The sequence below is a fragment of the Lampetra fluviatilis genome, chromosome 3 (assembly GCF_964198595.1).
Source record: "Lampetra fluviatilis chromosome 3, kcLamFluv1.1, whole genome shotgun sequence".
NCBI classification, from domain to species: domain Eukaryota; kingdom Metazoa; phylum Chordata; class Hyperoartia; order Petromyzontiformes; family Petromyzontidae; genus Lampetra; species Lampetra fluviatilis.
Window position 1 is genome coordinate 13,420,978 of NC_136277.1, and position 18,898 is coordinate 13,439,875.

Consider the following 18,898-nt stretch of genomic DNA (forward strand, 5'->3'; position numbering starts at 1 on the left):
AGGAAGGACGTAGGGTGAATGCCTGGATGGCATCTGTCTCAAATTTTTCCATGAGAACATTGGCTACAACTGGAGGGCGAACCCATTGGGGTACCTTAAACTTGTTTGTAGAATGTTACATTCCAGGTGAAGTGTTGGTGAGGCAGTGTCTAACCAGGGCCGGTACATCAGCATTCAGTCCTTGTTGGACCAAATCTTCAATTATTGCAATGGTGTCAGGCACAGGAACTTTGGTAAACAAATATACTACATCGAAACTGACAAGCAAATCACCTGGAGATAGTGATATTTCCTTAATTAGAGATATCAAGTGAGCTGAGTTAAGTACAGCTGAGGTGGTCTTACCAGTGAATGGTTGTCGGTTCTCAGACAGAAATGGGGCCAGTTTGTAGGTGGGTGGTGGAGTGTGTCTGTGGTTGGTGGTGGTTGTGATGATAATGTATGGTGGCTGGTGAAATGGGTGGGAATTATGGAGTTATGTTGTTGGCCCATATTTTGGAATATTTGTGACACGTGTGGGGATGTTTAGATTGTGAACTGTTGTGGAAAACAGTACAAAAAACTGGAAAATATTTTGACACTAATGCATATTTTTTCCCACACCTCAAGTTCCTGTCTATTTATACCAGCGTATGTGTATTGAATATTTACAGTACAAGTATTTATAAAGCAACTCACATTTCTCAGAGGCAATACACATGCGCCAATTCATCAAGATATTAACTTTAATCACAATAAAGTACTCTCTGCTCAAAAGTACAAAATGTGTGTTTTTTTATGTTTGCACATTCTATTGTCCACTTGTATCCCAGCACAGTATCTAATATATTTGCATTGGTACCTGAGGTTTTCTTTTATCAGACATTTCCTTACAACACTAATTCAATACGTAGATGTATGGTAGCCAATACAGTACTACGATGCATAATATATGTTTTGGGGTTAGGCCACGTGCATAATGATCTGACCAAATGTGCAGCATTAAGAACCCTCCACCACCAGACATAGCCGAACAGAGAAAATGTCACGTGTACAGGGGGTTTAATGCGCCAATTATTATTGTTTCAGCTCACACCGGGTAAGTTGAAGAACAATCCTCACAAACAAAAAAACTCTACAGCAATTACAGTAAAATCCTCTCTCGATCCGCGCGGGTTACGCTCTTGAAAACACTCGCGAATGCAGAATTCGCAAATGCAGGAACCTTGTTCCAATGGGAAAAACGGGGTTACGTTCCTGGTACGAGTGAACATAGGGGGAGGAAATGGTAAATGTATCATAACAATTACTACAATAAATAATAAGTTCTTAAGAACAATATTTTGTTATTATTACCTTTGATGATGATGATTTGATGACGATGGAGGTGGTGGTGAAAAATTCAGGAGGATGACTCCATGGGTAATGCAGCTGTTTGATAACAGCGTATTTATTATTTTAGCACTTTGCCCGCTTGCTTTCGCGTTCTTTTTAATGGACCTCACGGTCCACTCGTTTACACACCAAAATGTATAAACGAGTCGACTGTAAGTACGTATACAGTAACAAAAAACTAAATTTACTGCGAGACGGAGGGCAAATCTTCTCGTACAGGTGGTCTAGCACTACGTACACCCGCAAATGCATTTAGCAACCCGCGAATATTCGAATGTTGCGAACCCAGAATTCGTGCATAGTGAGGTTTTTTTTTGTGTATATATATACACACACGACGTTTCATTTGAGACTCCGTCAAACATTATCAGGGTTGGCTATGTACGGTGCGAAAGAAGTTCCACGTAAATACGTACAAACATCATCAGGATAACATCCAGGAAGTCAGAAGTAACAATCAGGGAAGTCAGAACCGCTGACCGTATCACCACACTCTGCTTCTTAAATGGGTGTCATGACCTCACACGAACAACCAATCTGATTCATATAGTTATGAGGTCAATATCTGATTTATATAGTTACAAGATTAATGTTAGAAACTTGGTAGAAACATTGACCCAAAACCCAAGCGGATCTCATCTTAAAGACAAGTGTCGATATTTGTATTCCCTGGTGCTCCGACGCGAGTTTATGGTTTCCTTCACGAGGAACGTTACGGTTGAGCAGATCAATATAGAACTCCAGTGATATCACTGCAACTTCACTACCACACACGTTAATCAATAAGTAAAATTCATCGATGTCATGAGAGCAATGTGAATATGCACTTGACCTCAAGGCCTTATGACTGATTTTTCATATTCAGGTAAAACAGCCACAGAAATATTAGACCTCCGTCCATCCCTCCAGCCATCAAAACTTTGTTAAAATAGTATAGTATGAAAAGTACCCATCGTGGAACGCAGTCCCCCCTCCCCCCCCTTCTCACAGAGGCAAAGGCTTTGTTACACACATTACACTGGTATTTCTCCTCCATATGCAAGAAGCGGTGAGCCTTGAGGGCGCTCATATCTGAGAAGGCTTCATCACAGACGCTGCACTGGTACGGCCTCCCACTCGTGTGTATGTGCTTGTGTTGAATTAGCGTCGCCGTGTGCGACAAGGCATTTAACCCTTCCCCGTTCCCAGATTTCTGCAAGTTGCAGGGTGGGTGTCCCGTTTACCTCTGAATCTCGGAACACGCAACCGGCTCAGCGTTAATTTTATTTAGAGAGGCATTGTTTTAAAGACACTGTAGATACTGCAGAAAACCGTAGCGACACGACTACACTCTATGATAGCTAGCACCAAACTGTGCTACACACCCTCCCGCATGGCCTTGTGGGAGCCTCGGTACTAAAGTAATTTTATTTTATTTTTCTTCTGGTTTTGTTTTGACCATAAGTTCGTCATCGGAACAGAATAGGAAGAAAAACTGATGATGGGCACGCATGTGATCGGAACGGGAAAAGGTTAAAGATAACGCGCAGTTGAGGACAAAGAGAAAATGGGCAGGACTCGGTGACTGCCCAACGACCTCTGACCTCCCCTCTTCTTCTCTTTCAGATCTCACTACTTCGCTTTGAAATGCTGGCCCTGGTGCCGCTGGCAGTTGGTGCGCTGGGAGAACGCTTTGCCGCACACCTCGCACTTGTACGGCTTCTCTCCCGTGTGCACCATCTGGTGACGTTTGAGTGTGGTGGCGCGTGAAAAGGCCTGGCCGCACATCATGCACTCGTACAACCTCTCGGCCATGTGCACTCGTCGGTGGTCTTTTAGGTGATCGGCCCGCGAGAAGGCTTGCTCACAAACGTCGCACTGGTGCAGATTCTCGTCCTTTCGTATGCACTCATGATCCTCCAACTGAAAGGCACTCGTGCAGACTCTGCTGCAAATCCCGCACTGAGAGGGCCTCCCCCTCTGGTGATCAAACACGTGACAATTCCGCTGGGGATCCTGCAAGACGGACTTGTCCAACTGACGTAGGCACTGCTTGTCGGTCATGCGCATCTTCGAGAGGTGCCCGATGTCTCTGTAGCCCTGCGTCATTTGGCACTGGTGGCGCTTCAGAGTGCCGCTATGTGAAAAGCTGCATCCGCATTGATCGCAGAGATGCAGCATTTTTCCAGGCTCCGAACCATGTTTGCTGTTTGGCTGCTGCTCCACATTCAAGCTCACAGTACTCTGACGGGTTGATCTTCCATCTTGCAGCGGCAGGGTTGTGCAATCGGTACCAGTAATGGAATCTGCACTTTCTCTCTTCACTGTGGCAGTTGCCTCATGCTGCAGCGATGAAGATGCATTAGGCTCGGCAGCCGTGGCGAGGCTCACTTGCTCGGGCTCCAGCGAGGTCACGCTTTGAATGGCGATTTCAAAAACCTCCTCAGGAACTCCGCTACTTGCTGAACAGAAACAAAGCAAACATTGTAAAGCTACACTACCCATATTTAATGTGTATGAATTATATGGTTACCTGCTAATGAAGGTGAATACAGGGATAATGCACACAAATCTTATGTGCAAATGTGTGCTACTTTTAAGTTTGAAAGCATCACTTTTTTATGACAAAGCCAAATCTAAATTTTATTTTGTACTTATTTGATCCCACCTAAATCCATAAAATCCCCCTTCATTGATTTCAGTCCTTGATTCCATCGATCAATCTCAACTGGTGTAATCTCCAATTCACTTGTTTGGCAACACTCTAAACCTTGTCATATCGTGATTGTGTAGGTAGGTCAACGGACAATGCTATCTTGGAATACCATGTTAAGCCTCACCATCACGGGCCTCCACTTTAATCCTCCGACTCATCTGGGTGGGGCCGAAGGTGGACTCTGTGGAAGGAGTATCTGAAAGAAAATAAAAATTCAGACACATTTAACACACACGTAAGAGATCATGTAAATGGCAACTACATTAACTGTGTTCACTTTTTTTTTACCACATTCTGAGACGTGTTCCTGCTCCACTTTCATCGCATTATCAGGACTTCCATCATTGGCCGTTTGATTAGGGCCCTCAATGCAGGTCACGGCAGCATCCATGACTCCCAGCCTCTGCACGGACAGCAGCAGCTCCCGGCTGAAGCCGCTGAATAGCGCGTGGAGCACTTCCACCAGTCCTCCCAGCGTCATGTCGCCAGAAGAGGAAGCGGCATCGTCCCAGCGCGGCGTCCCAACGTCGTGGGGCTCGGCTTCCCGGAGGGCCTTCACCACCTGCCGCAGCACGGCGTAGAAGCCGAAGGGCAGGCGGTCGCGCGCCGTGGCCAGCAGCTCGGCGCGCACGAGGCCGTCCCCGACGCAGGCGCGCAGGACCCCGTAGTCCCGGATGCCCAGCTCCGAGTCCATGGCCCGGGCCACCTCCTCATTCACGCCCTGCGCCTCCAGCCACGCCGGGAAGTCCCCGCTCGGCTCCAGCACACGGGTGGCCACCGCGCACGCCATCCTGATGGGATGTGGAGGACATTCGATAGACACAGCACTCAGTGCTGTGCACAACAGCTGATTATAAAGCTTCTACGTAACTTTACCGAAAGAACCAAGAAGATGAATCCCTGCAGTCACGAAAGCTTTAAATCGAAAGATTATAAAGCTGTCAGTTGGCTGCGTATAGTGCGAAAGAAGTTCAACATTCATACATACACTTCCTCTTCGAAGAATTAAGGCCTCGAAATTCGGTTAAAGGTGCAGTCCTTAAATTGTCTCTTCACGCCACTGCTGGCAGAAGGGCCTCAGCTAGAGACAGGTCCGGGGAGTCACTCCAGAGGATATTTTGTCTACTCCAATGGCCAGATGTCTTGGAAGAGATGAGAGTACCCACCCACACTTTAACCCACCGCACACGACCTACAGCATTTATAGAATAGTGGTGAACCCATTATATAAACTAAACTATTTCTTTTTACCAGGTAAGGCCCACTGAGCTATATGGCTCTTTTTCAGAAGCGACCTGGCCACAAATGATAGCTCAACGTAGTGGCTTATCATCATGTGGAAATGTATCGCAGCCAAAAACTCTAAACGCGTGATGTTTATCAAAAGCGTGGAGGAGGATAAAAGCCGCAAGACCCAGATAAAAATCCACGCGACCACGGTGAAAAGAGAGAGAGACACGCAAACTTCAAATATACAACAGGCGTCGGCGAATGGAACCCACGACCAACTGCATACCAATTGAGGTCGTTAACATCCCGCTACCGGGGTCTAATGCGAACGGATGACATTACGACTTGAACAACGCACAAAGACAAATATCCCCCGTGTAGCCTTAACAGACTGTAGGGGCAAGTGCTGTTAGCGAGCACCTATGAAGGCCAGCACGGCACAAGAGGGGGTGGGGTGGCCAACACCCACTCCCGGCCGCCTTTGTCTCCCCCAGTGGCGATGTTTACACATCGCACCAGGTACTCATTTGAGGTTGAGTCGACCTAGGGGAGGCCCAGTACCGGTTGAGATAATCGTCACTGATGTTGGCCGTGAGCGGGAATCGAACCCGGGTCGCCAAGTTCGTAGCACAGCGCGCTAACCACTACACCACCGCTCCCCACGAAACACACACACACACAGATAGACACACACAGAGAGACACACACACACAGACACACACACAACAGAAACACACACACAGAGACACACACACACCACACACAGAAAGACACACACAGACACACACCACACACACAACAGAGACACACACACACGCAGACACATACAGAGAGAGAGACACACACACGCAGACACATACACACACAGATAGACACACACAACAGAGACACACACACAACAGAAACACACACAGACACACCACACACACAACAGAGACACACACACACAACAGAAACACACACATACACACAGAGAGACACACACAGACACACACCACACACACACAACAGAAACACACAGACACACACGCAGACACACACACAGATAGACACACACAGACACACACCACACACACAACAGAGACACATACACACAGATAGACACACAGATACACACCACACACACACAACAGAGACACACACACAGATAGACACACACACCACACACAGAACAAAGACACCACACACAGACACACACCACACACACAACAGAGACACACACAACAGAACCACCACACACACAACAGACACACACACAACAGAGACACACACAGATAGACACACACACCACACACAACAGAGACACACACACACACCACACACACAGATAGACACGCACACCACGTACACAACAGAGACACCACACACAACAGACACACACAACAGAGACACACACACAACAGAGACACACACAACAGAGACACGCACAGATAGACACACGCCACACACACAACAGAGACACCACACACACACCACAACAGAGACACACACAGATAGACACACACACAGTGACACACACGCGCATAATCACTCGCCTTCCACAGGAGTCTCCTTCAAGAGAACATCCTCGGAGTTCGAACCACAGCGAGCGAGGTGGTGGAGATGGTGGTGGAGATGGTGGGGGGGTAGCCTCCCACACGGAGAATTCACAAGAATCGGAGGGGGGGGACGAAGAAACGTCGCCAATTGTCACTCTCCGGATGGAGCTGTCAGTGTCGGAAGAAGAAGAAGACGACGAACACGGGGCTATGGGAGGTACAAGTGGCAAGAGGCAGGGGGCAGGGACTGCGTCGATTTTGCAAGTGGAGATGTTGTTTATTTATTATGCCACGGAGGATGTGGTTTGCACACCGAGTCAGAGCTGTTAACCCACTTTGTATCGGTGCCATTAGCTTATTAGAGAGAAATTCAGACCTTATTGGTCACCCCGTGCACTTATAAAGCTCAACGTTCATCCTATACAATACACTATACACTACATTATACACTACACTACACGCTACATTATACACTACACTATACCATACCTGTCAAGCCACTCGTCAGTGCACTTACTTATTACAGAGCAATTCAGACTATATTGGTCACCGCGTGCACTTATAAAGCTCAACGTTCATCCTATACAATACACTATACACTACATTATACACTACACTACACGCTACATTATACACTACACTATACCATACCTGTCAAGCCACTCGTCAGTGCACTTACTTATTACAGACCAATTCAGACCATAGTGGTCACCCCGTGACCTAAAATCTCACGTTTATCCTATACACTACACTATATTATACAATACACTACACACTACATGAAACACTACATTATAGAATACACTACATTATACACTACACTATACCTGTCAACCCACGTATCAGTGCCTACCTTATTACAGACCAATTCAGACCTTATTGGTCACCCCGTGCACTTATAAAGCTCAACGTTCATCCTATACAATACATTATACAATACACTACACGCTACATTATACACTACACTATACCATACCTGTCAAGCAACTTGGCAGTGCCCTATCTTATTACAGAGCAATTCAGACCTTATTGGTCACTCCGTGACCTAAAATCTCACGTTCATCCTATACAATACACTACATTATACAATACACTACACACTACATGAAACACTACATTATACAATACACTACATTATACACTACACTATACCTGTCAACCCACGTATCAGTGCCTACCTTATTACAGACCAATTCAAACCATATTGGTCACCCCGTGCTCTTATAAAAGTCCCATCACAAGAGAGAAACACAAACAAATAGACAAAACGTGTTTGCCCGTATTGAAACGACTGTACGCAGTATGGTCATTAAAACTCAATTTCCCTGTACAAAGAATACGGGATAAACCGTATGGGTTGACAGGTATGCCGAGTTATTAATTAAAATTTAAAATCCGTGTTATATCTATGGGAAACTTTGTTTGGCAGTATCAAAAATTACGGGGGTAAAAAAAAGAATTCAGACTTTACACTTTCTAAGCAATAAAACGGGTGTTTGAGATGTTCAAACAACAGGTGGATACCTATTGCATGGCGTCAAGTCTGCATTAACTTGTGGCGATTTGTAAGTTGAGATATTAATTATTATTTATGTGGCTCCAAAGTCAGAGGCACTGAAGTTGGAACCGTCATTTATGCACGCTAAGTTATTAATTGAAGTATATCCTTGTTTTATGTTTAGGATTTTTTTGTTGCCAGTATCAAAAATTAGGTAGACGTGGAATAAGAATTAGAATTTACACAAAGGAATAAAACAGGTGTTTGAGATGATCAAACACCAAATATATTCCTATTGCATGGCGTCAAGTTTACATTAACCACACATACGTGTGGCAAAACATATATGCTCTGATAATATAATTAATTTAAAACAAAACCTTTGACAATTCACGTCAGTCATAGGGGTTGTTTGACCATACTTTGCCCTTCTGGTCAGTGCGGCTGGTTAAGGGTGTTCACCATTGCCCGGAATCGAAGATTGGGTTATGGGTTTCACAGTGCAGTGCGCTAACCACTGTGCCACTGCTCCTTTGTCTTGTGCTTGTCACATTTTTTTTGATCATGGGAACTGCTGGTGCGATAGGGTGAGATGCAGTCCTGGTGCCGGAGGGGGTACAGCCGGTGCATCTGCCAGTCATCTCAATCAGCCAACTCATGGCACTTACTGGGTCTGTCCCGTGACCTCCTGCCAGCGGCGTGCCTTCGACACTTCACGTGGCCTCAAAGTGCACCTAGCCTGGCACAGGCGCCGTTGTGACGTAACCGTCGATTAGTGGCTGACGGGTATTGGTATTGAAACAGTATTTTGATGCGGACGGTGATGCACATTTTCCCCACACCTTCAGATCCGATGTAGTTCCACCATACGTGGATTGGATAGTTAGGGGCCGTCCATAAATGAGGTCACGCGATTTTGGACGATTTTTGTCCCCCCCCCCCATCGTCACACGGCGTCACAAAAAGTCAGACCCCCCCTCAAATATGACGTCACAAAGCTCTGCCCCCCCCAAAAAAACATGCTTCAAATCGCTTTAAACTATTGTCATTGTAGTGCGTATTTAACGTGGTGTTGCACTCTGATGTTGTAGGAGAAAACATGTATTAAAAAGTCTATTTAATTAAGTAGAACGTGTTGTCTATATTTATTTAAAGTTGCGCATTTTGTTGTGACGTCACATTTCTCAACCCCCCCCCCCCCATCGTCACACATCGTCACAAATGTCTGACCCCCCCTCCCCAGGTGCGTGACGTCATTTATGGACGGCCCCTTACAGTCTTCATTAAGCAAGCAACTCGCGTTACTCAAGAGGCAATACACATGAAGCAGTTAATCAAGACATTAACTTTAATCACAGTACAGTACTCCCTGCTCAAAAGTACAAAATTTATTTTTTATGCTTTCACATTTTATTGCCCACTTACATCCCTGGTCCATGTCTCTCTTTCAAAAGACACTGCACGACAACACCAAGAGGAATATAAACTTGATGGAAACAGTAACCCCAAACCCAATACACCACCACTGCGTCACTTCCCCGACCACCCTCACTGTTTTCTGCCTTCATGTGCAAATTAGTTATTTGCTCATTGTGGGAGGAAAACAATTGCAATGGGACATTTTGTCCCGAGAATGAAAACTCACGTGGGGTTCTCACTCATTATGTGGGAATGCCCCAATCACCTGGAATGCCATCGCTTCCAAAAATATCTCGGTTACTCTCCCATCTCAATCACAATTTCATGCCGAGCTGTCGATTCATAACCATACTTTCAGTTACATTCAACATCATTATATCCTTGCCTGCTTACATGGCAGTACAACAGTCACCTGAAATGTCTTGTGGTGCAAACTATGACGCAGAGGAAGGTGAGTTGTAGGGCGCTCAAGCCAAGTTTATTCCGGGCTTACGCCTAACCAGGTTACTGGCCTATAACTCCTCAGGGGACAGGGTACTCAGGATCCACTACCCCGGGTCCCAATCTATAACCTCTCTCGTTCCCGGCTCCCACGGCGACCCGCCTACGTCACAGGCTTCCCCCTAAATACCCCCTTGGGACATGACGTCACCGTCCCCCCAAGGTCTCCTCCGACGTCACTCCCCCCGACGTCACTCACTACTCCTCTAGATGTGTGTAACGTTTCTGTAGCTTAATAGTAAATACACCATGATCAGTCTAAAACGAATCGATTTTACTCTTGCCTTTGATATAATACATGCTTGCTTCATCAGTGTAACTCTATTTTAATTTTGTGAATTTGGTGACCCAGATCAGTTGCAAATTGAGACTGCACTGGTCTCGAGTTCTTAAATGGTTAAGCAAATAAACTTGACTTAACTCGGTCCAACTTTACCAATTTCCCTACAAGCCACGAACCCCTGGGGTCCTCGGCCCAATATGTCATGCAGCGCCCCACTTCCCCTACCCCTACCCCACGGCATTTTGTCTGCTCGTCCTCTAAACGTTCTCGCAGCACTACTCCCCCCTATCTCTCCCCCCTTGCTCCTCCCCCCTCTCTTACCTATATAGCCTCTTGTTACAGCAGCCCTTTTGCCCACTTCAGCAATTGTTTCTTGCTGTGGTTGTCCCACCTGATGACGGGACGCCTGTGTTGCGCCCGAAACGTCGTGATTTAATTTATTTTCTTTTATACCTACGTGACTTTACCAAAAGAACCAAAGAGTACAATCCTTATTTCTTTCGTCTCATATCCATACCCCCCACGTGCATTTTTTTCCTGTGTTTCCGTAGATAATCAGGTTGAGCGAAGGCTTTGTTACATACGCCAAACTGGTACTTCTTCCCCTCCGTATGCAAGAAGCAGTGGGCCTTGAGCGCCGCCGCGAGCGAGAACGCCTTGCCGCACGCCTCGCACCTGTATGGCTTCTCTCCCGTATGCACCAACTGGTGACGCTTGAGCGTGGTGGCGCGCGAAAAGGACTGGCCGCACACCTTGCACTCGTACGGCTTCTCGCCCGTGTGCACGCTTCGGTGGTCCTTCAAGTGATCGGCCCGCAAGAAGGCCTGCTCACAAACGTTGCATCGGTGAAGATTCTCGCCCGTGTGTATGCGCCTGTGATCCTTTAATTGAGAGGCACTCGTGTAGGCTCTGCTGCAAATGGCGCACTGGAAGGACCTCTCCCTCGCGTGATTAAATGTGTGATGCTTCTGCTGGACATCCTGCGAGATCGATTTGTCATCCGATTCATTCAGCCACCATTTGTCATTCGTGTGCATCTTCGAGTGGTGCCCGATGTCTCTGCAGCTGCGTATCGTTTGGCCGTACGCGTAGCAGCCACGGGCGTTAACTCCCACGCGCATACGCTGGTGGCGCTTGAGAGTGCCGCTCTGTGAAAATCTCTGTCCACATTGATCACAGTGATGCAGCACTGCCCCAAGCTCCGAACTATGTTTGATGTTTGGCTGCTCCACATTCAAGCTCACAGTACTGTGATGGGCTGATCTTATTACTGACAGTGGCAGGGTTGTACACTCGGTACCAGTAACAGCATCTGCTCTTTTCCTCTTCACCTTGGCAGCTGCCTCGTTCTGCAGCAATGAAGACGGGTCAGGCTCAGCAGCTGTGTTGAGGCTCACTTGCTCGGAGTGCAGCGAGGTTACAGTTTGAATGGTGATTCCAAAATCATCCTCAGAAACTCCTTCCCCTACTGAACAAAAGACATTGTAAAGATACATTACCCATATTAATTGCGCATTCATTACATGGTCACCTGGTAATTAAGGTTCATTTATGGAAAATGCACACAAAACGCACATGTACAAATGTGGTACATTGAAGTTTAAAAGCGTCACTGTTTACTCATGACAAAGCAAAAACCCAAATATCACGTTTGACTTATTTGATCTCACCTAAATGTATTACATCCTCCCTCATTGATTTGCAGTAATTCCTTGATTCCGTGGATCTCTTACATCTGGTTTTTATCGACACTGTAACTCACAACAGATAATTCCATCTTGTGACCGACGTTGCACCTCACTGTCACGGGCCTCCCACTTTAATCTGATGACTCACTTTGGTGGGGATGAAAATGGATTCTGTGGAAGGAGTATCTGAACGAAATAAACACAAGCACCTTCAGCACACACATAAGATTCATAATAAGGGTTTTTGGGTTAGATCGCGTAAGTATAAATGTGTTGTAACCCTCCACCACCCAACGCAGCCAGTAAGTATTCCCTGGGCGTCCTTCGGTAAAGTCACATAGATAGGTTTCAAGAAAATAACAAAAACCTATCTACGTGACTTTACCGAAAGACCCAAAGAATATGAATCCCTGCAGTCACGAAAGCTTTAAGTCAAGATTTACAGCCAGTAAGGTTTGTCACGTAAACAACACGCCAGTTAGTTACTACTTCAACCCACCGGTGTGTTGGAGAGTAAATCTATACTGTGTGTTGGAGATTATATCCTAACCAGTGGTCTGAAGTAGTAACTATTTGGCGCATTGTTTACTTTATAAACCTTACTGGCTGTGTCGGGTGGTGGAGGGTTACGACACATTTATACTTACGCGATCTAACGTAAAAAATCTTTATTATGAATAATATTGGTCGTGAAAGCCTACGTGTTAAACTCACACACATAAGACATCATGTGAATGGAAACTCTATAAGATATGTAATTTTTTTACCACATTCCGAAAGGTGTTCCTCTTCCACTTTCATCACAATCTCAGGACTGCCTTCATTGGCAGGTGGAGTTGAGTCCTCAGTGTACATCCGAGAGCCGTCCATGGCTCCTAGCCTGTCTACAGACAGCAGCAGCTCCCGGCTCAAACTCCTAAACAGCATGAGCAGCACGTCCACCAGGCCTCCCAGCATCACGTTGCCAGGGGAGGAAGCGGCGTCGTCCCAGGGTGGAGTCCCAGCGTCGTGGGGCTCGGCGCCCTGCAGGACCTTCACCACCTGCCGCAGCATGGCGTAGAAGCCGAAGGGCAGGCGGTCGCGCGCCGTAGCCAGCAGCTCGGCCCGCACGAGGCCGTCCCCGACGCAGGCGCGCAGGACCCCGTAGTCCCGGATGCCCAGCTCTGAGTCCATGGCCCGGGCCACCTCCGCATTCACGCCTTGCGCCTGCAGCCACGCCGGGAAGTTCCCACTCGGCTCCAGCATTGGGGTGGCCACCACACATGCCATTCTGATGGACATTCAAAGTAGACATAGCCTTCAAAACAATACAAAAATGCACAAGATACAATTGTGTTAACCCGAAGGCAAAACCTTAGTGGGCATTGTTTTATTTGTTCCTGCAACAATAACACAATGGCCAATTCTCGAGCTGTTCTGATGGAAATCCTAGACCTGCAAACCTCAGGGCAAGTGTTAAAGAAGTGGGTTTCTTCTCTATTTTCAGAAGCAGACATCCCATGCCAATTGTGGCACGTATCTCTTTTCCACTGCATAACTCAGGGCCCACCGGGACCATGTTGAGCCAACTCAGTGCAGCTCAAGGGCCAGATTGTTTTTCCACTGCAGAAGCCGACCCACGCCGCTGTTATCACATGTAATGAATGAGTAGAGATACGTGATCCTTATGGCAGTACCCCGGGGTACCAAGTAATACAAAATTCATCTTCTTGGTTCTTTCGGTAAAGTCACGTAGAAGGGAAGTAATAAAATAAAAAAAATTAAACATAATAAAATAATTCTCACGACGTTTCGGTCACAATGCAAGCAGCCGTCCTCAGGTGAGGACGGCTGCTTCCTCAGGTGAGGACGGCTGCTTGCGTTGTGGCTGAAACGTCGTGAGAATTATTTTATTATGTTTTATTTGTATTATTTTATTACTTCCCTTGTACGTGACTTTACCGAAAGAACCAAGAAGATGACTCCCTGCAGTCACGAAAGCTTTAAATCGAAAAATACAAAATTGCCGAGGCAATTAAAGATTTTATTTCTGTGAAATCAGTGCTATGCCGTGATGTCGAAATACAGCGAGGACGATTGCGCTGAAACCCTGAACGCTCATATGCACCATAGTGCATCGTGTACAGCTCGTCGAGATGAGTCAATTACCGCATCGCCGACCATCAACAGACTAAAGATGACTGCATTTCGGAGATTATGCGAGAGCCGGGGTACTATGGTGCCCCGGGGTACCGCCATAAGGTTCACCTTCGATGGCGCAGTGACACTTTGTCTTCACGAATTGAGGTGTCTGGTGAGGCCAGCATATCATGGTTTGGTTCTAGTTTTACAAAAGCCAGTGGAAAAACCACCTCCACTGGTTCAGATTTGCCGGCAGAAAAGGGGTCTAGGGAGACGCGTGGTGACACACCCCTGGCGCTTTGAAGGCAGGGTCGATGGATTAGATGGACAACGTCCTGTCGGCTTCCAAATTCTGATACTATTTTCAAGTTGATGGGAATATTTAGAAGACGTTTACATTTTTATGTCCTGCTTATTTTCAAAACACATTTTATTCATTTGGTGTGGCCCTGCCAAGGCAACCGCAGGCGGGACTCGAAATTCAATAAATCTAGGAGCAAACTTGGAAAAGCAGTTGCGAGTAGCAACATCATCAATACCAGCTAACATCACACGCCTCACCAAAGAGAAGCAGTTCCAGCCATTGCACATTAGAGGTGAGTTAATTAAATGTTTGACCAAATATAACGGGCTAATTTTTAAGTTGATAATTTGGTATGGCCCGCGAATGATGTTATAGATATCCAAATGGCCCTTGGCACAAAAAAGGTTCCCCATCCCTGGTGTAGATAATTATGAGACAATCTGGGGGAACAATGGGAAATAATCAAAAGTGAAACCCTGAAATCTCTTGCTCCGCACCACTACCGACGGATATCACCTCCACATTTAGTTGGTGTGTCTGCCTACTCTTCCACACGCTGCCATACCTGTCAACCCCTTATCGGTGCCCTACCTTATTAGAGGCCAATTCAGACCATGTTGGTCACCCCGTGCCCCTCATAAATCTCAACGTTGATCCTGCAAAGTCCCATCACATGGGAGAAGCACAATTGGACAAAAATATGCTACTAAACAAAATGGTTTTCATGTATTAATTTTGATAATTGGGTGTCAACGATGCTACTTATCATCTTACATGCTGATCCTGCTTGCTTGATATGTGAATGCACATACTTACATTGTAAATGTACAACAATAAACACAGGAAACTATTAAGGGTTAAGCTACTTTTTTATTTGGCCTTATGATTATTTTTCTCTGCCCGTATTGAAACGGCTGTACGTCGTATGGACCTGAAAACTCAATTTCCCTGTACAAGAATAAGGGTAAATCGTCTAGGTCAGGGGTCGGCAACCATCGGCTCCGGAGCCGCATGCGGCTCTTTACGGGCTGCTTCTTGACGATATGTACGTGAGTACAGTATGTACTCAGATGCATTGCGGCTCTTGAAATACTGAATTTTGTACCGAATTGGAAAGAAATGGCTCTTCTTGTTATTTTGGTTGCCGACCCCTGGTCTAGGTTAACAGGTATGGTGTAGCACATAATAATGTAGTGTATAGTTGTGTAGTATATAGTGTCGTGTATAGTAGTGTATAGTAATGTAGTGTATAGTTGTGTAGTATATAGTGTAGTGTATATCATACCTGTCAACCCCTTATCAGTGCCGACCTTATTACAGACCAATTCAGACCTTGTTTGTCACCCAATGCCCTTATAAATATCAACATTCATCCTGCAAAGTCCCATCACAAGGGAGAAACACAGACAAACAAATGTTTGCCCATATTGAAAAGGCTGTACGCCGTACGGACCTGCACATTGAATGTCCCCTGTACAAGAATACAGGTAAAACCGTATGGGTTGACAGGTATTGCCTGACGTTGACTGGACGTCTCGAAAGCTATGACAGATGTTAAAACGCACTCGCCTTGAGGAGGAATAAAGTCTTCACTTTAAACAAAAAGAGGCCCAGGGTAGAGGGGGCATGAGGCATTGGCCACGTTGGTGAAGCATCAGCAGCAGCTGTTGTTGTTGTTGATGGCGGCAACCAACGTGCTACTCGCAGTTCGCCGATTCGAAGGGTTAGGGACCGCGGCGATGTTGAACTCCGCCAGTTTAACGCGAAGTCAGGATTAGGGCTTTCTTTCGTGACCAATATTATCCAAAGGAGGGGCATTTCTTTTCGGGGTTAGATGTCGTAAATGTGCGTCGTAAAAACCCCGCCACCACCAATTAGGAAGGTTTTTGTCGCAACTCTCGTAAGGTTTTCCACAACCTCTGGCTGTCGTCTGATGAGGCTGGTTGTAAACACCGGTTAAACGTCGTACTAGAATGGTAAATGTTGTGGATTTGCTCTCAAACACACAACCGACTGGTGTGCTGTAGTAGTAACGAATTGGCACGTGTCGTTTACGTGACAAACCCTGCCTAATTGTCGGTGTCGGGTGCTTGGCGGCGGGTTTAACGACACATTTGTAATTGCGCGATTTGACCCAAAAAAACCCACCACTGTGGATTGAACACCGCGTTGACTTGTTTTTAACGTGTGAAGTCAACAGACCCAGGGGATAAGGAGTACCCAGTTGCAAAGTGTGACCAGAGGCGGTCACCAATGTTGCAAATACAAAAACAAGTACAGCGATGAAGCAAATATCAATGAGCGCAAAAGCAATGGTGGTCACGTAAAAAAAAAGTATTGCACGAATATAAACCGACGTTGAAAACATTGCTGCTATTATTATAGCCGGGTCCCCCAAATTCCGTAAAAAAAAACTGTAAAACTGTTATTCGCAAGACAAACAGAGTTCGTTATCTGCCCATTTACCCCGTTTAAACGTGAACGAAAAATCACGGATAACAATGGTCTGCAGCCAAAATGCTTCCGAAATAAATGTAGTGCAACATTACTAATTCTGGGTCACTGAGAATGAAAATGATGCTTAAAATTGTTGATTGGCTCGAGTTTTCAAGATATGCTACTGGGTCAGTATATACGACCCTTGACTTGAGAATTGCGGAGGATAAGTGAGTTATAAAGGAAATGAATCTCAATTTAAACCAGAAATTACTCAAATACATCTTTGACTGGATCTATGAATAAATCTATGACTGGGTTTGGACAGTACTTGCTTTTTGAGCAAAACAATGAATGATGCAATCTGAACTTGGTATTGCATCATACATGATATGAATTGCATCATGTTATTCCTAGAAGTCATGGATGATGCAATCATAACTAGGCTTACATCCCTCTGCTGAACAAATTGCTCTATATAAGCTCTAGAAATCATGCAGTGGCATGCTCTCTTATTTGTCAGTGTATGATTTTGCAAAAGGACAAAGTGAGCAGAGATGCCTCGTACTTGGGTGAACAAAGCAGGTAACTTCTGCTATGTTTGGTGGTGAAGTGACATTTGCATCACAAAAGCGCACTATAACCACTACGGTTAAGAAAGCCTATCACCTTTATTTTGGCTGCAAAATTGGAGATCAGGACAAGATGTGGGCCCTACACACATGCTGAAACACTTGTGCAACAAAAGTTCGCCAGTGGTTGAGCAGGAAAAGGAAATATATGCCTTTTGCAGTGCCAATGATTTTGAGAGAGCCAACAGATCATATCAGCAATTGTTACTTCTGCATGGCGCCTCCAGTTGGGAAAGGTGTGTCAAAGAATAATAAGTGTACTGTGCATTATCCAAACATTCCATCAGCTATATGCCCAGTACCCCACGGAGAAAGACTGCCGGTTCCTGATGCACCAGAATCATTCTCACTTGAGTCAGACAAGGAATAGGATGAAACTTCTGGTCCTAAACCATCAAGGTCACATTACCCAGATTTTATGCCATCCTCCTCTCAACCACACCTCATAACACAAGGTGAACTGATAGACCTTGTCAAGGATTTGGAACCACCCAGACTGCAGCAGTGGAATCTCCTGGCAGGTGATGTTAGGGTTTCCATGTTCCATGCTCGTCAAAATGATCTTGTCCCATTCTTCTTCATGGAAGGTGATCTTATAGCCTGCAACAACATCGATGGTGTGATGGCAGCCCTCAACATCGTTCATGATCCAGATGATTGGAGACTGTTAATTGATTCATCGAAGATGAGTCTTAAAGCTGTTTTGCTGCATAATGGAAATATTTTGCCATCAATTCCAGTTGGTCATGCAGTCCATATGAAGGAAACCTATGACAACATTAAACTACGTTTGAAGTGCATAAACTATGACCAACATCAGTGGCAGCTTTGTGGCGATTTGAAGGTTGTTGCTCTTTTGCTTGGTCTGCAGACTGGATACACAAAGTACTGCTGTTTCTCTGCGAATGGGATAGTGGTGCGAGTGATACCCACTACATTAAGATAGATTGGCCACTCCGACAGTCATTGGAGCCTGGGAGGAAAAGTGTTCAGTATGCACCACTTGTTGAATCAAGGAAGAACTGCGGAGCAGTGAGTGACGAGCATGGCGAGCGATTTTACCAGGACATTGCAACAATGGAGAAACGCTATCAGGGCAAATGGAGCCCATCAATGCTTGCAGACTAACGCTGGAGAATGACAAGAGACGCTCCATTTAATGAATACAAGAGACAAGCC

At 45.8% G+C, this 18,898-nt stretch overlaps 2 protein-coding genes across 2 annotated transcripts; both read right to left on the minus strand.

The window, feature by feature from the left end:
- Window positions 1-750: 750 nt before the first annotated feature.
- Window positions 751-7,052, minus strand: LOC144952757 (uncharacterized). Its single transcript, XM_078883248.1, has 4 exons — window positions 6,835-7,052; window positions 4,358-4,860; window positions 4,194-4,265; window positions 751-3,815 (listed from the first exon to the last, which is right to left on the minus strand). The coding sequence occupies exons 2-4, from the start codon at window positions 4,857-4,859 to the stop codon at window positions 2,986-2,988; spliced, it is 1,404 nt and encodes a 467-aa protein (XP_078739374.1). The 5' UTR covers window position 4,860; window positions 6,835-7,052; the 3' UTR covers window positions 751-2,985.
- Window positions 7,053-12,644: 5,592 nt separating this feature from the next.
- Window positions 12,645-16,385, minus strand: LOC144952996 (uncharacterized). The gene is made up of 2 exons (XM_078883482.1): window positions 16,221-16,385; window positions 12,645-13,496 (listed from the first exon to the last, which is right to left on the minus strand). Exon 2 carries the CDS (start codon window positions 13,493-13,495, stop codon window positions 12,953-12,955), a length of 543 nt encoding a protein of 180 aa, XP_078739608.1. The 5' UTR covers window position 13,496; window positions 16,221-16,385; the 3' UTR covers window positions 12,645-12,952.
- Window positions 16,386-18,898: the final 2,513 nt, after the last annotated feature.

What these genes read in the sequence shown, in the direction of transcription:
- LOC144952757 (XM_078883248.1), bottom strand. Translation starts at nt 4,859, where the DNA reads ATGGCGTGCGCGGTGGCCACCCGTGTGCTGGAGCCGAGCGGGGACTTC. An exon ending in GGAACACGTCTCAGAATGTG is followed by an intron (nt 4,266 to 4,357) that starts GTAAAAAAAAAG and finishes ATTTTCTTTCAG; the next exon opens with ATACTCCTTCCACAGAGTCC. An exon ending in TAAAGTGGAGGCCCGTGATG is followed by an intron (nt 3,816 to 4,193) that starts GTGAGGCTTAAC and finishes GTTTCTGTTCAG; the next exon opens with CAAGTAGCGGAGTTCCTGAG.
- LOC144952996 (XM_078883482.1), bottom strand. Translation starts at nt 13,495, where the DNA reads ATGGCATGTGTGGTGGCCACCCCAATGCTGGAGCCGAGTGGGAACTTC.